Source organism: Porites lutea, chromosome 7 (genome assembly GCF_958299795.1).
Source record: "Porites lutea chromosome 7, jaPorLute2.1, whole genome shotgun sequence".
Classification (NCBI taxonomy): Eukaryota; Metazoa; Cnidaria; class Anthozoa; order Scleractinia; family Poritidae; genus Porites; species Porites lutea.
This window is the reverse complement of record NC_133207.1, coordinates 34,507,893-34,520,470: the sequence shown is the minus strand read 5'-3', so window position 1 is coordinate 34,520,470 and position 12,578 is coordinate 34,507,893. Positions and strand designations below refer to the sequence as shown.

The following is a 12,578-nucleotide window of genomic DNA, read 5'->3' as shown; positions in this document are numbered from 1 at the left end:
TTTCCATTAGCTCAAAAACTGGGTTGCCTGCGAATTTAATCAGTAGATTTCGCAAAAGTAAATGTAGCTTTATCAACTCAGTTAAGTGTAGTAAATTTGCCTCCCTGGAGAGATTCAAAAGCAGGCGTTTCGATAGGTAGCGCTTAGTAAGAGGGAAATTGTCCAGTTTTTTGACTAATGGTGTTTCAGTCCCCCGCCGACAAACCGGCACAATGTCTCAGTTTTAGATTAACCTCTTTATTCGAAGCGATTTTATTTTGATCGTCGTGAAAACATCCGCACCTAGGGCGCGCACCCCCAGAATCCGTCACTTTTTTGTTAACGTGGCTAGAGGGATCTGGGGAAGAGACTGTCATAAACACCAAAACCGACATAGCCAAAGCTGTTTATCTGGCCAATCACAGAAAAGAAAAATGTACAAGAATCAACTGAATGACTTTAGATTTATCCCAATGGAGTGTGCAATTTTACAAAGTTTGCTCTAATTGATCTATAATGTATATAAAAAAAACTTGTATATAATGTATTTCTAATTGCTACGTGTGCGCGACCTCACTCGAAATAACTCATGAAAGCTCTGTGACGTGTAACTGTTTTTATAAAACGTGCTGGAATGCGATAACAGTGAAAGAAAATATGGCTGACGAAGGGAAAAAGGATATGTCAATTGTTGAACACGAAGTGCTTGAAGTTTATGAAGTTCAGGACGGGGCGCTGCAGGAATGCATGATGTTTGTCAAAAAGCTGAGTGAGACAAGTCTGCGTGATCTTGAGTCTGAGAGAAACAATTTGAACGATCTTCTGAAAGAGGCTGAAAGGGAAGTGACCAAGCTGAAACTCTCTCTTAAGACCGCCAGCAGCAATGTGGATCAGCTTACTACAGCTATAAAAGTAGAAAAAGAGCAGCGTCTTAAGGTTGAAGATCGTCTTCGGATTGTTAAAGAAATGGAAGATGAGTTAAAGACTGAGTTGAGACAAAGCAAAGAGTCTTCTTCTGCCTTACAGAAGCTAAACCAGGAGAAAAATGAGGCGCTTGTGACGGCTGAAGATACTGTTACTAAACTTACAGCTGAGAAGGAATCTCTTAAAGAGGAGTTAGAAAATCTTCAACGCTTGAGGTCACAAGATGAGGAAGAAACCAACGTCATACATCAGCGTCTCCTAAGAGAACAAGAAAAAGCTTTTCGGATTGAAGAACAGCGTGAAGAAATGGTATCACAATTGAATAAAGAGTTGACGGAATTAAAGAAAAATCTGTTGTTTCAGAAAGAACAAGCCGATGCTGAAATAGCACAACTTAAGCAAAAACTTGATCTTGAGCAAAAAATGAACGAAAGCCTGAGTAATGAGGCTGACAGCTGCGTCAACGATATTAAAAGGCAGCTTGTTAAAGTTACACGAGAAAACACAGAAATTCAAGAAAGTAACGAAACAGTCATGGACCGGCTGAATACTGCAGAAGAGGAAATTTCAACATTGCGAAAAAAACTTAACGAGGAGAAGCAAAAAAGAGAGAAACTCTACCAGGACAACAAGTCAGATTTGGAAGAGACAAGGAGTCAGTTAGAAAAATCTACATCAGAGAATAAACTTTTGTTATCTGAAAAGGATGCAGTTGAGAAAAGTCTTCGATCTCTAGAAGAGGAAAAGAAAGAACTATTTTGTCGCGTAGAAGAGCTACAGGAAAGCTTAGAGGCAACGCGCCGTGAGGTTGTTTCACTTCAAGAAGAGCTACAAGTCTCGAAAACTAAAAAGACAATAAGGGACGAAGACAATCAAGAAGCTGCTGATTCATGGGCAAATAGGGTGGAGGCAGATGAAGACTGGGAACAAAAGTACAGAGACCTTGAGGTTGAGTACGAAGCACTTCAGAAGCAGTTTACTCAGGTCAGGAAACATCGAAACCGCGTTTTACGTGAGAATGGTGGGCTGCGGCGCCAAATGTCCATGGCTGGTGCTCAGTTAGCGGTCACCAATCAAAAGTTCCAGAGACAACTGCAGCATTTTCGCACACAACTCAACATGGCGGAACACTTATATCGTGAAAAGATGCTTGAATGCAATATTCTTGAGGTGCAACTTAAGCATCTGTTGAAGTCCTCTACCAAAGCTCAGCAAACGTTCGAGTACACCAACACCACTGAAGATCAAGCGAGAGAGTATATGACTCGATCCATCGACTTCACTCGCCGTCACGACTTCTCGAGGCAAGTTCAGCGATCGCGTGAAGATGGTACGAGAAATACACGTATGCAGCATTCATCCAAGCAGCGCGCACAGTCCATGTCACAAGCAGAACAAGATATCTACTGCCCGGCGCAATCAACTCAGACTGACTTATCCTAGACACTACACGGTGTAGTTGACTCGTTGTATGACATCTTACAATAGCAAATAAATTGTTTTTATCGGTGATTTTGGCTGCGAGTGTTCGTTATGACATATTTATTACCTATAGGAAACACGGAATTTAGAGTTTTAATATGAAAATCTCAGCATGTCTGTTACCTCCCCAGCGGAGAAAAAGGAACCCTTCCTTCTCCTTTTAGCAGGGAAATATGATTCATAAATTCAGTTACAGGGAGTCAGACGGTACGCAAGACCAAACAAAGCCATATGAGTTAAAAGAAGCAGAATCAGTACCTTAACTTTATACAAGTTTTGGCGTTTGTATGGGCCATCTTGGTTTTAGGTAAAGGCCTGTATATTTCAAGTTCCGCGGTTGCGACCAGAAGCCACCATGAGAAACCAATTTTACCTAAAATAATTAAACAAAAAAGCTTTTATACTATAAACCATTGAATTTAAACATTCATCATACTCTCAAGAGCTAATATTTGATTTTTTGATCAAAGAAAAAAGAGCGAACTCAAGAAAAAATTTCCCATCATCGCAGGACTTAGCATAAAGGAATTGAAACCTTCATTTGCATCCTAGCGGAGAAAGGGCAGAAAATGCGATATTTCAAAACGATCAAACCCATAAAAGTCGCGAGGTCGAATTAGGTTAGAGCGTGGAACTAGTACATCAAGAACCCCTTGTCCGCCGATATAAATAATTTGTTAGAGCAAAACCTTGCTAGAATCAAGACAGTTTTCGATAACTGAAAGTCATCTCAGTAAATATTCACTGGCGCGTTAAAACAGCATGACTTAACAGGGTCGTAAACGAGAGCAATAATGCGTGAAATGACCATGGAAACATTTCACATTATCAATCAGATACCAAAGAATTTAATCCCTGTTAGAACAGGGTTCATTGAAACTTACCTTGGATGGGCTGCATCTTGAAATTTAGGTCGTCGAAAATCTCCCTCGAAACCTTCGAACGCTCTTTCCGCCGCGGAGAGAAGACAGAAATTAGCCGCGACGCATCGTGGGTTATATGAAATTCCCACCTTTGTTTCAAGAATTTTTTACCCAATATTGCTGCCCATCCACCGCCCACCTTCTGCCCACCCATCCCACCCAGACCCAGAATACATTTCGCCGAGTCATTCGACCCAGGTCTTTCTCGGAATTATTTATTCGCTAAATTCAAGATGTCGCGTGGTACAAGCGCTGGATTTGATCGACACATCACTATTTTTTCTCCCGAAGGACGATTGTACCAAGTTGGTTAGTTGACTGTTAAACCGTTGATTACTTATTGTGCTGAGTGATAAGTTTTTGTTAATTTTGTTCTTCAGAATATGCATTTAAAGCGATAAACCAAGGCGGTCTAACGTCAATTGGTCTTCGTGGGGCTGACTCAGCAGTGGTTGTAACTCAAAAGAAAGTTCCAGTGAGTTTTAATTTCCTTGGATTTACTGTAAATTTATCCGTACCTCCATTAAATGTTAAACTGTTTTAGTTTTAAAACCCTGAACTACGCTCGCTTAAGTAGTTCTGTCTTATGTATGTATACCCCGGATGTGTACAATTTTTTTGTGGTTACAGAAATGGAACCTTGAATCTTAAAATATCCCTTCAATTACTATAAGTTTGGAACATGTGCCACATATGAAGCTATCCATCACAGTAATATATAGACACAAAGAAAAACTTGCAAATTTTTTTCCACAAAGAAACATAACTCCTTACTTGGTTTGTATAACAACCATAATAAACGTTTGGTCTGTTCAGATTTCAGACTAGCCTGTGAGTACTTCAGTCTCAGACAAAAATAGTTGGGACACTTCCACTCAATGCTTTTTTTTTACTTCTGGCCTGTCTCCTCATCCTCCCAATGTTGTTTACCACAGTTAATGCACCAAATCTTACACACTAACATTGTGTTGGCAAGAAGACAGCAAAGTGTCCCAACAATTTTGTCTTAGACTGTAGATTGAGTTTAAGTGATAGTTTGAGTATGATCAGTACTACTTTAATCTCTTGTTCTTACACTGAAGATAGTCATTGGTCAAATCATCCTTTCTTTTCTGATGTCTCCTTACTTAATTGTCAGCACCAGTAACTAGTAAGTAGACTTGGAGACGGTCTTGATACAATATGACAGACATAGGTATAGACGTAGTTTGGGGCAGGTACAAAACTCGGACCAGATCAACTCCTTTACTTACAGGGAAAACAATGGGAACTGTTGTGTGGTAAGTATGTAGATGAAGTGATCCAAGTCTGAGTTTTGTACCTGCCTCATAGTTTATCTACCCATGAAGAGCACAGAGATTATAACTCTCTATAATGCCCTCGTAAAAAAAAGGGTTGAAAAATTCAAAAGAAATATAAGTTAAAAAGGATAACTTGAAATATATACAAATGCAGGAATAATGACTGTGACTGCAAATAAATAGTGACAATTCTGGATATAGTATTACTGACCTTAATTTCAAAAGCTATACTCATGTTTAATCTAGACTTGTGTTCTACTCAACACTGAATGTTAAGCTACAGCCAGCGAAGACCTTTTCAAGAAAAACAGTGTCAAGACTTGCTTTTAATGCTGGCTAGTAAAGTATGTTGAGCAGATAAATGGCATGTTTAAATTAAAGCTATTAGTTTAAGAAGTGATGGTCCAAAACTCACTCAGCAGTATATTGTCTGATGATGTTTTGCAGGATAAACTGCTAGATTCTGACACTATGACACACCTGTTTGAATTGTCTGAAAGAATAGGATGTGTTATGACTGGACTGATAGGTAAGATGGTTTTTTACCTTTTTATGTGACAATACTGTTAATTTTAATTTTTGCTGCATGTAGTGGTTTATGTAACTTTGTGAGTCAAGACAGGTCAAGCATACCTCCCCAAGATTCTATTAATGAATTGATTATTTGAAAAATTAATCCATTAGTTGTTCCCATAACTAGTGTCAAATTCAAAGCAGCATTCCTGCATGCATAACACACAGTGAATATTTTGCGAGAACTTCTTAGTATTTGGTCAGATTGAAAATCTTTGAGTGGATAAAGTTGCTTCTAAAACATTTACATCAAATTCAGGGAAACTGAGCTGGTAGAAATTGTATAACTGCCTCACGTGTAAAATCATGGCTCATTATGCATGGAGGAATGCAGAGATGAATCTAAAATCTACAACTACTAATAATAAATACATGAATAAAATCTTGGGGGATATGCTTGACCTGGCTTGACTCTAATCTGGTAGCTAGTTTGGCATTTAAATCTTAAGACTTATTAGGTTTAAATGCAAAGGTCTATAGCAAGTGTAGATTGTTCAAATGATCCCTAGACAATTCTGGACAGTGTACCGTCGTGACCATACAGACCAACATTTATGTACCGTGTTAACCATGGTATTACAATGAAATTGTTTAAGTATTACTGGTATCTGATTGCTTTCTTTAAACACAATGTTATTGAAGTTTCCTGTAAATGGTCAATTAAACTAGAATAAACACTATCCATTCAGATTGACCATTGTAGATTACCATTATTAGTGACCTTTTTTCATTATGGTTGACATTTAAACAGACAGAAGACACTAAAAGGACTCTCCAGTGCAACCATTACTTTAAAAGTTGCACTTTCTTTGTTAAAGTTATATTTGGAATAAGAAACTTGCCAAATGATGATTTATAGTTTAAATGTTACGTGATACAAACCAAACATTTATGTTACTAAGTAACACATTTTCTTCCTCTAACAATTCCAACAATGCTGTAGATCAAAACCTGCAAACCATGAGCAAATTTCATGTTACATTATCAAAAGCAGCCATTGTGTCCCCAGTGACTAGTCCCCCCCATTAAATTGACACCATTGTCTGATGAAGATTTGCAGTCAAAGCATCATGATCAATACTGAAAATAAATGACTGTTGTGAGACAAAGGATAAATGAGCCTACCATTCTACTACTGTGACAAATAACATCTTTCATGACACTTTTCCCAGTCTTGGTTGTGAAATGAACACAGTTTCTGCAACATTTGTTCACTATACATGTATAATTGAAGGGTTTTCACTATTTTTTAAAAGTAGAAGGGTTCCTCAGGTTGAGTAGGCAGAGAAAGTTGGAAATTTTTGGTTTGAGAGTTGGCTTTTCCATTTCACTTGAAGAGGGTTGGTGCTCCAAGTACACTGACCAGTGCCAGTACCCATGTTTTACTGAAACCCCTGATGTACATTTCAAGTTGCTGGGTAAATACAACAAGTTGGCAGGAAATCAAGCAGCTAGGGATTGCTTTTGGTTCTGTTTTTCCTCTATTTATTTTTTTAAGTAGTCAGGGGTCACCTTCATAGTAGTCACCTTCATCAATATGCCATTGATGGTGAAAAATAGCTTACCGGCTTTTTTGTTTTGTATTTCAGCTGATTCACGTTCCCAAGTCCAGAGGGCTAGATATGAAGCAGCCAACTGGAAATATAAATATGGTTATGAAATTCCAGTGGACATGCTCTGTAAAAGAATTGCTGACATTTCACAAGTCTACACTCAAAATGCAGAGATGCGACCTCTAGGATGCAGTAAGTTTCTGTGATCTTGTTCACCTTTGCTTCAACCGGCAGGGCCCCAGTTGTTCAAAAGGTGGATGACACTATCCAGTGGATAAGTATCAGGGAAGTCAAATTGTGTTATCCACTGGATAGAGATTGATTTTTGAGTGGATTCTATTTTCCAATTGGGGCCAGGCATATATGGTCACACCACACACACACAAAAAAACAGAATCTCATTTTAATGATAAAATTGAAAAGTTCAGCTCAAGGCAAGAACTTATGTGCTAAAAATACCTTGACGTTATTGCAGTAAGTTTATCAGTCTTACTGATTTTATTGAATGGTTGTGAGAGGGATGATCACATGACCATTCTGCTTCTGACACTGAACACGGATGTTAAGCACAACCTGGCCCTAGTCATGGTTTGGTAGAATTTCCTAACTCATGCAAAACCCACTTGGTCTTGAGTTGTGTCATTGCCTTGAATTACAGAGGAAATGTGTGTGTGATTACTATTCTGTATGTCCAAAATCGGTTAGCATGAGCAAAACATTGACCTTTTTTTATTGTATCCTATCTTGCAGGTATGATTCTTATTGGAATTGATGATGAAAAGGGACCTCAACTGTACAAAACAGATCCTGCTGGTTATTACTGTGGATTCAAGGGCTGCAGTGTTGGAGTCAAACAAACAGAAGCAAATAGCTTTCTTGAAAAGAAAGTGAAGAAAAAACATGCTTGGACACAAAGTGAAACAATCGAGGTATGTCAGTGTACTAAAGACACATGCTATTTCCTAATAAAACACAGATATTCATTTGACATGACTGAAAAGCTCTCTGAAATGTATGCCATGCTACTTGTTGCAATGCACTGAGGTCGTGCTAGAATTACCTTTCATCACTCTGACGTTATGTTTTGTATTTTTCCCCACCCCCCCCCCCCCTCCACCATTTTCTTTTTACGGACTTGCTCCAAATGTATTTGAAAATGTTCTGTATCCAATCAGAGCCAGGGAATCAATTCAAATGCTTTTGGAACTGGTTGGTCAAACTAGATGCCCAGGGGTTCCCATGTTCTTCTCTTAATCTGTGTCTTCACCCTATTTTGGATAGGGAGACCTGGATGAAGCGTACTGAATCGAGACGTGCTCTTGCTCGGCCGGGCCATAGTAGTAGTAGTTCGCCCGTGAATATTCATCCTTTTTTACTGCTTCAGAGTCTCCGAATATGTGATTAGAAAAAAGCCGAGTCAGAGTATAAGAGAAGAAGTTTTTGATTATTTTGTTTGGTTGCTTTTTGTCTTTGCAGACTGCCATCAGTTGTTTGTCTTCAGTATTATCTGCAGATTTTAAACCATCCGAGTTAGAAGTTGGTATTGTTACTACTGATAATCCACGTTTTAGGTGATTCCCTTTCTCATTTTTTTTAATAGGTAATTGCAGCTATTGACGTTTCCGTCGCTGTCGTTTCCCAAGGATGTTTCAGAGTATTTATCCTCAAAACTCGTCAAACAAAACAGTTTTTACTTTTATAAAATAAGCGCGAAACCCTCGTCTAATGTTAGCCACAAGCTTTGGTTCCAATGTACGCGCATAATTAAGTGGAGTTCTTAAATTTTAGGGCTGGTTTACATTTTAAGTGTACGATCGCAGAAAAAATCTAGTTATCTGAACGATCGTAGTTGTTAGATGGAAACCAGGCTTAAGTCTCCCTTGGGATGACCCTGATTCGCCGATTGGGGGGAAGGGGGGGAGGATGCCGGCCGCCATTCTTTAGCTGGCTACAGCTCAGCTTTCCTGAATCTAATTCTGATGGACAATGTTTCGTGAATCTTAAACGTCTCTCATAGGTTTTAAAATGCCCTGCTGAGGTAAAAACTCGTTTCTAACTGTATATTGTATAGAATTGTAACTTGTATATATTCATTTTAGGAAACTTACTGAGGCTGAAATTGATGGACATTTAGTAGCCATTGCTGAACGTGACTGAGGTGACAGCTAATTTACAAACAGAGTGAAAGAAGACCAGTTTCTTTTGTATATTATTGCAACAAGCAAGTCCCGTACACCGGAAAACACTACTGTTCTAGCAAATGCGGGTACTTGACTTCAACAATTGCTGTTTTATACTTTCATTTCACCTTCATCAGCTATTAAAATAAATTTAGATGTATGTTTATGATGGTTTATTCTTTTCTGTAATCTTTACGGCAAAAAGGAGTATTTCTGAAAATGCGAAATGAAACCCGGAAGAAGGTTAGCCCGCATTGTACTAACGTCCAATGAACTCGTTTTTTTTTTTTCCAAAAGATAAACCAACAATAAATAAAATGGTGGTTTTCTTGATTTGTCACATGTTTAACATGCACAGCAGACTGGGTACATTTTCCACCCAAAGAAATTGTAAAATGCAGTTTAACCGACCCCATTGCCATTCTGGTTTTTGAAAAAGTCAAGAGAATGCTAGTTGGATCAAGTGGGTTAATACCCCCGCCGTATGTTAGACTATTCTCATTAGTGGTAATTTTGACGCGCGCTGGCAGAGTATTTCGCTCGTTCTACTATCCCTGAGGAAAATAATATTAATGATCCATAGTATACCAGCAGTGGCTTAGTGGTTTCGCCATGTTTTCTCTTCGAGGTGAGTTGAACTTCTCTCTTGATTTGAAAATACTCGAAACGAACTTCAAAGTACACTGACTAGATACCTGCAAGTGGCCGGCATGGCTTCCTTCTTTACTTTTTTTTTTTGACAGTTGCGTTGTTTCCGCCCTGAGAGACGTGAACTGAATTTTTTTCCTTGCTGGCTGAGTCGAAATAACAGGAAAAATATTTCTTTTCTAAAACCTTCAGCCATGAATCCGCGAAATAGATCAAAACGTTATCATACAACTTATGTCGCACAGTTTATAAGTCTTATCTCCACAGTGATCAGCCTTACAATAGACCCGTACTAAACTGTTCAACAGAAAACAAGGATGAACAGTTTTCCGCTTTCACTTCTACAAAAATGTTCTCATGCTGGGAACATCTATAAATCCTCCATAAATTTGCTTACACTAGGGTGAAATTTACTTATTTAGACTGCTTATAGTGAGTCATTGACAGGGCTGAAGTTTGCCGGCCGCATCTGTGTTTACATGTTTGACAGAGTTAGCAGGTGCTTTACTCAGACCCGTGATACGCGTCGCTACTGGCGGCCTCACACGCGCGACTCAACCAATTATTGTTCGACAGGTTGTAAACATCTAACTTGTCGCTCGAGTTTGCCGAGCAGTATCATGAGCCTAGGGATTCCTTAAACCAAACCAAGCTCTCTCTTGTTTCGCATAAGTGGTGATAACTATGTGTTAGGTTATAGTATTAGGGGATAAAAAACGTTGCGAGGAGCGGAGGTAGGGTTTTTTCCGATCTGACAATTGAGCTTCACTCGGATTATATATACTTTGTGTTGTTGTTTCTACTTGAGTGGTTTCTGTTATCTGGTTTGCACAGAATATTGCGGTCATTTCGGCTTTTGATTCTGTAAGCGAGAAGGCAGTATTCAGATTAACTGTGAGTACAAACCTTGCTTGTCTTGTATCACTGAACTGCTTCTTATTTCCGATAAATTTTCTATATTATTTTCACTACATCTTTAAACGCCAGGTGTTTTGATGGAAAAAACTTTGAAGATTATATTTTTTATTGTCGGCTGTCAATTCTGTTTTTCACGTTATGCTGAAGTAATTTTCTACATTTTTGTTAGCATTATCAATAGAGCAACTAAGACAGTATCCTTTATACAGGGCTTGAATATCTGCATCAATTTAGAATAACGAAAAATTAATTCATATTTCAGCATCAAGTTATCTTGAGTTTTTTTTATAAAAATCTTGCAAAAATAAGAACAAAGTTTGTTGAAAATCAGTCCTCGTGCAATTGACTTTGACTGCGTTCTGCATCAAGCTTGTAACTTGACTACTGAGTAACTGCATCAAATGACATCTTCCCGTACATTTACGTTTTTTGACACCTAACGTTGAGACAATATGACAAATTAACAAAATAAATATAGCGGCGTTGAAAGCCTCTTGATTTCACCCTTTCACAATCGTTGAGTTGGGAAGGTTGAGTCAATCAGACCCACACTCTGCTCACTAACGAATAGGCGAGCGTCGGTCCGATGGCCGCGGTGTAGGATAATCTCGGCACATTTCCGAGAATGAAACATACTTCCCCTAAATTTATACCCAAAGTCGAGGAAATAAGGTAATGCGTTCTTATACCAGTAGCCACATTATCCAGAGTACGTTAATTAAAATTAGGATTAATTAATTTGACGACTGAAACTTTTTTGAGAATGTAAAAAAAGTTAGAATTTTTTTTTCTTAAACATACAAACTTGCAAAGCCCGCAGAACCTACAAACATATATATCCACTCGCTTTGTTAAAGAAAGTTATATATGATATGGTGTCGACAGAATAGACGGTCACTTTCGCATAGAAATACTTACTCTGGGCAGCGTCAGCTATTAAATTTCAATGGGATTTACATAGCCCGAATTTCAGCCGTCTCCTCGAGTCGCAAACTCCCGAAAGAAACGTCTTACACTGTGGTATAGTGTAAAGCGGTTACTTCAGATTACTTTGCAGTCGTTGGCCATGGGAGAGTGAAATACAAACTTGATCTACTGAATTCAGGGTATACTAAATAACCACAGTTAAAAAAGATTCGGAAGCGCCGACGTTTTGAGTAGTCTTTCGGCGTATGGGCCGGGCGAATGGGCCGGGCTTGCTCGTTCTTGAAACTTGGGCTCCTTACTTCGATTAACATTCCGTAAAGTTTTAGCTAAAGTACTGCATTATCTAGAGGCGAAAATGTTTATCAAATTTCTCTTGCAGTTTTGCCCGACTGGAGGCGGGACGTTGATGGAGCCGTGGGGATGGGGTTATTTACCCTGTTTATTAGCTGTATTGGTGTTGTGTAGTGTCACCTTGACCTGGGATGCACCTCTATTTGCTCCATATCGTGAACACTATGTTTCGCAGGCGCATTTTCAAGGTGTCGATGTGTTTACTGGAGCACTTCATTCTCCTGTTGGACCTGAACAGTTTATGGAACACTTTTACGTGTGCTACGGACGAGATGGAAGAAAAACCTACTTCAAAAAACAAGACCAAAACTACTTCTCAAACAGAAGGTTTTGGGTCATAAGTTCCGGGGGAAAATTCGTGGCCTCTATGAGGACTTGCTAGCGACGGTTCATCAGCTTCCCTCTGCGGCCGCATGCAACCATAGGCGGCCTTAATATTTTAGTTTGCCGCCGGTAGATAACCACATCAGTATGAAGTTTGTTTCAGGCTACGCCTTTCAAGTTACTTCCGGGATGTGCTTAGTTTATTATTAGTGTTTCTTTTAGAAGAAATATGGTATATTCAATATCAGATTTCAAGGTCCATCAGTATGGAATTCCATTGACGAAGATATCAAATTATCTTCATTGTCTTTGTTTAAAAAGAAAATGAAACAGCACTTTATCAAAGATTACTAGACATTTGTACGTTGTCTGGGTAACTTTAAAATGGAAATAATACTGTTTTGCAATGTATGAATTTTTAGTCTCTCTATATACTGGTAGTTTACTTAACTATTTGTGTGTGTTTCTCTGTTTTCTTTGTTCTTGTGTCCCTGA

General features: G+C 38.7%; 2 protein-coding genes across 2 annotated transcripts; both read left to right on the top strand.

Moving 5' to 3' along the window:
• Nucleotides 1–582: 582 nt before the first annotated feature.
• LOC140943464 (uncharacterized) lies at nt 583–2,413 on the top strand. The gene has a single exon (XM_073392557.1). The coding sequence runs from the start codon at nt 637–639 to the stop codon at nt 2,344–2,346; it is 1,710 nt and encodes a 569-aa protein (XP_073248658.1). The 5' UTR covers nt 583–636; the 3' UTR covers nt 2,347–2,413.
• Nucleotides 2,414–3,479: 1,066 nt separating this feature from the next.
• On the top strand, nt 3,480–9,075 carry LOC140944172 (proteasome subunit alpha type-6-like). The gene is made up of 7 exons (XM_073393301.1): nt 3,480–3,617; nt 3,689–3,783; nt 5,057–5,138; nt 6,772–6,927; nt 7,486–7,664; nt 8,212–8,306; nt 8,835–9,075. Exons 1-7 carry the CDS (start codon nt 3,542–3,544, stop codon nt 8,890–8,892), a joined length of 741 nt encoding a protein of 246 aa, XP_073249402.1. The 5' UTR covers nt 3,480–3,541; the 3' UTR covers nt 8,893–9,075.
• Nucleotides 9,076–12,578: the final 3,503 nt, after the last annotated feature.